General features: G+C 34.2%; 1 protein-coding gene across 3 annotated transcripts; it reads left to right on the forward strand.

The window, feature by feature from the left end:
- Nucleotides 1-373: 373 nt before the first annotated feature.
- Nucleotides 374-3,966, forward strand: LOC140890677 (vesicle transport protein GOT1-like). Of its 3 annotated transcripts, none has more exons than XM_073298640.1 (7): nt 374-547; nt 663-756; nt 1,151-1,242; nt 1,335-1,415; nt 1,516-1,613; nt 1,718-1,799; nt 3,699-3,966. In XM_073298640.1, the coding sequence occupies exons 2-7, from the start codon at nt 726-728 to the stop codon at nt 3,735-3,737; spliced, it is 423 nt and encodes a 140-aa protein (XP_073154741.1). In that variant the 5' UTR covers nt 374-547; nt 663-725; the 3' UTR covers nt 3,738-3,966. The 3 variants fall into 3 exon arrangements, with proteins under 3 accessions (XP_073154741.1, XP_073154742.1, XP_073154740.1); XM_073298641.1 differs by having other exon boundaries at nt 374-536; XM_073298639.1 differs by having other exon boundaries at nt 374-518.
- Nucleotides 3,967-4,292: the final 326 nt, after the last annotated feature.

Below are 4,292 nucleotides of genomic sequence, written 5' to 3' on the forward strand. Positions count from 1 at the left end.
ACGATATACAAATATATATAGTATATATTAATATATTATATACAAATATATATATATATATATATATACGTTTATATATACACGATATACTATATAAATATATATATATGTATATAAATATAAATATATAAATAATGCCATGTAGGCAGCGTCCGCCACACGATGTGGAGGACGCTGCCCACGTGGCACCGTCCACCACTATGTGTGGCGGATGCTCGATTAAAAAAATCGAGCGTCCGCCATTTACATTGATGTTTTACATTATTTTTGTTATTATCCCAATTTCACATTATTTTTAAAATTAAAATTTTTGTTTACATTAAAAATAAAAAAAACCCTTTTATTTTACATCAAACTTTAGCGCATAATGAAATGCAGTCGTTTCAGTTGTTATATCGTCACAGCGCTAATGAGGATGGCTTGCTTCCCTTCGAAGTTGAAAAACTGAAATAATTCCATCTCAGATTGGATTTGGATCTTGCATACTCGGTTTATATAGAGTCCGTGTATTCCAGGAGGTACGGCTGCTAGATCTTGTGATTATTTGGTTCTTACCCTAAATTTTTTATTTTTTGCTTTTTTGTTTAAATTTGATCATTTTCTCACTTCACATGTTCCTTTTTGTGTTATTATTGTGTAATTGATTTCTGATTTATGTGCAGTGTGGTGCGGAGTTTCATTTCGAGTTTTGTTGCCTTACTGTGCCTCAATCTGCTTCAGCGAAGATGATGTCATTTGAGATGAACGACCGCAAAAGTATGTTAACCGAATCTCCTCATCTCTTTTCCATAATTTCGTTAGCTTTCTGAAACTCTATTGTTTTTTGTGTGCATACGGTATGTTTGTTGATTGTATGATGTTGTGTTTGTATAATTTGTCATTTTTCCTGATATTTTGCATAGGATGATTTGCATGAATTTTGGTAATTATGATTGCTCGATTCTTATGGATTTTTTGTGTCAGCTTTGTTGTGAATTGTGCTGTGAGCCTGTGCGTATCTTTCCTTTATGCTTTCTGTGTTTCCAAATCAGAATATTACCTGTCATGATTATTCTGGAGTAGATCAAGTCATATCAATAATTTCGTTTTGGTGAATAAAGTTTTAAGTTGATGATCAAAATTCTTTCCATTATCTGATGTGATGAAACAGAAATTGGACTTGGTTTGACTGGTTTTGGAGTGTTTTTTTCCTTTCTGGGTATCATTTTCTTCTTCGACAAAGGACTACTTGCAATGGGAAATGTAAGTGTGATTTTGTATCCGGCAAGCAGTTGTTTTCAAAATTATCCTTCTCATCTTTTGTTTTGCTGATATTTCTCATGTTTCTTGGACAGGTCCTCTTTATATCAGGGGTTGCATTAACAATTGGACTTAAATCATCTGTACAATTCTTCTTGAGGCCTTCAAACTTTAAGGTTTCTATCCATTGAAGATCTACATTAATGTCTTTGTCACCATTTTTATTTCTTTGTAATTTATAATGACCTTGTATGTCCTTTTTGTCATGTATTGCAGGGTTCTGTTTCATTTGGCATTGGCTTCTTCTTAGTCATCATTGGATGGCCTGTACTAGGAATGATTGTTGAGTCGTACGGATTTGTTGTTCTATTCAGGTTTAAACCTACTATACATGAAGTTTAAACTTTTGACGACTACTTGGTTTAATTTCAATCTTCGTAGACTAAACAGGTGGTTGTTAATTATCTTTTATTTGCAGTGGCTTCTGGCCAACAGTGGCTGTTTTTCTGCAGAAGATACCTGTTATTGGTTGGATTTTCCAGCAGCCTTTTGTCAGAACGGTATGTATATAGGGTTTTGCATTATAGGGAACAATAATTTACTATTTATGATTTCATTTTTAACGGAAGATAGTCTTTGTGTTTAGTTGTATCCTTGTATGTTTTGTTTACTAAATTATATACACTGGATTTGTCTATGTTAAGAAGTATGATAACATCACTCAAAGTATTTGGTAAGAGAATGATTATAATGCTGGAAAGTCTTGGTGGCTACCTAATTTTGGACCCACAGGAATCTGTGTTGAAAAATTTTATTGCTGAATTGAACGGTTGTTATCTGGAGCTTCCCATTAAAATTCAATAATGATCTAACACATAGCTTAGTTGGGATGCTAACACGTATATGGGATCTTCTGTTCTTATTTATGTCACAAAATCCTGATGGAAACACCAAAGATGTAAAAGTTGTGTGACAGGATAAAAAAATGCTTTATTATGCTCTCCATTGCTTGTGACCATGTGTTGTTTTCATCAACTGTCTTGAACCCATTCCCATGTCCATTAACTGTGGAGAAATGTCCTCCATTCCATACTTCTAGATGTCCTTTGGTGTTGAGGCTTGAGAGTTTTGTTAAGAAATATGTCTGTTCTCTCATTTCGAGTCTGGTATTTTGTTGAAGTTTTGTTGGTTTAATTAATTCATTTTTTAATCAAACCTAGAAGCTCAGATGAAGGTCAGTTCATTGTTCGAATGCTGATTTGCCATGGTACTAAATGTATGCATTTATACATTTACTGTTGCATCCACCAACAGTGTTTTAGAAGGGGTAGCGTTGGCCTGTAGCATTTTTGTCTTGTGATAGCGTAGCGTAAATAACGCAGCCCATAGCGTAAACCATCCGTGCACGTCAATTATTTTATTAAAAAAATAGAAATAATCTTGTATATAAGTAAATAAGTGAGATAATTTCATCAAGACCATCTATGGTTGGAAAATTTCTACTATCAAAGTTTGTTGAAGCCACTACACAATGAATTTCAGCATCCATATCTTTTTCTTTCTCATCAATAAGACTCAATCTTGCTTGTTTTTGTGGGCAGAAAAACTTTCCTTACCTTCGACCCTCTTAATGCTCTGCCTTGAAATCATCTAGGGTTCATCTTCACCTCTGAAATGAAAGTTTCGATTCTGAATCGCCTCTTAAGTTTTCTTCGCGTGAGGAATTCTGAATCGGCTCTAGGGCTTGGATGTGGGAATCGACTTGTACGTATAAGTTGTAGGTCAAATAAATTAATTTATGGGCTTTTTTCTTTTGGCCCAAAAAGCGTGTGGCTATTAACAGAAAAGCGAAATAGCAGTGTGCGCTATGCACGCTATTAATAGCGCGCTTTTTAAAACACTGTGCACCAATGAATGGATTTTTCTTGCCAATATGCTTGGGAAGGCACAATATCTATGGTAGAGATGAAATATAACTTTTAGAAGGTTAATCAGTTCCTTTGTTAATATGAAACTGAAGAGAGAGTAATTTTATATTTCACTAGATAGTTTGTTCCCATTCTTCTTGTGAAATAACCTTCGTAATATTTCTGAATCCTACTCCGGGATTATTATTTGATGCTTTATTGTAAATTATATTATAATTATAATTATATTATAAACTATAAAATGAGCTATAGAGAATCACAAGTATGGGTCATTACTTACACCATGTTCTTATTACTTTAGAGGCTGTTACAAGATTTACTTGTTATATAAAGCAGGGAATTGGACTTTTGAAAATTTGAGCCGCTGCTGTTTTTTTTTTTTTTTCTTGGGTTGGATGATATCCTGTAAATCTTTTCTACTTGCGAGACAAATTGGTTGCTTGTCTATCAAAGTTCCCTTCGGCAAAATTTTATCTTTTCATGTGTTTTGTGTCTTATGATATCACATGCTTGGTATATTTGTTGTTGCAGTTTATTGATCGTTATCGAGGTAAGAGAGTACCCGTGTAAGTGTAATCAAGATAAGCTCAGGAAGTGGTGCGTGAGGCCGCTTGTAAGTTTTGTAAAATGCTGTGTGGTCAACATTTTTGTACAAGCTTTGTCAAAGTATGGTATGTACGACTCACATTGTGGGCTAGATTAATTCTTGTTGATATGTTTAACCTCGTTCTTTTAATCAATGCTCAAGAAAAACATTTCTTCTAACACTGATTAATTATGTTTATGAGTTTTAGCAATATATGGCCTTGTTCATTCTCACTTTCCTTCGTTAGAAGTTCCTTGAATACCCAAAAAAAAAAAAAATCGATTTCCATTCATATAGCATGTTCTCATACTACTATCTATCCATAAAAGACATCTGATTGCAAAAGGACAACTGACATATTTCCGGTACCACTCAACAATAAAGATGAAAGGGCACATTAATCCATCTATAACTGGTTGACACTTGAGTTCAAGCCTTTCGAAAGTTGCTCCTCCGCTAAAACGTCAGCTACCTCCCAAATCTGAGTGCCCATTCTGCATCTTGTATGATATGCTTCGCTCTGTCTGCCAGGTATAAGT

This window comes from Henckelia pumila, chromosome 3 (genome assembly GCF_033568475.1).
Source record: "Henckelia pumila isolate YLH828 chromosome 3, ASM3356847v2, whole genome shotgun sequence".
Lineage (NCBI taxonomy): Eukaryota > Viridiplantae > Streptophyta > Magnoliopsida > Lamiales > Gesneriaceae > Henckelia > Henckelia pumila.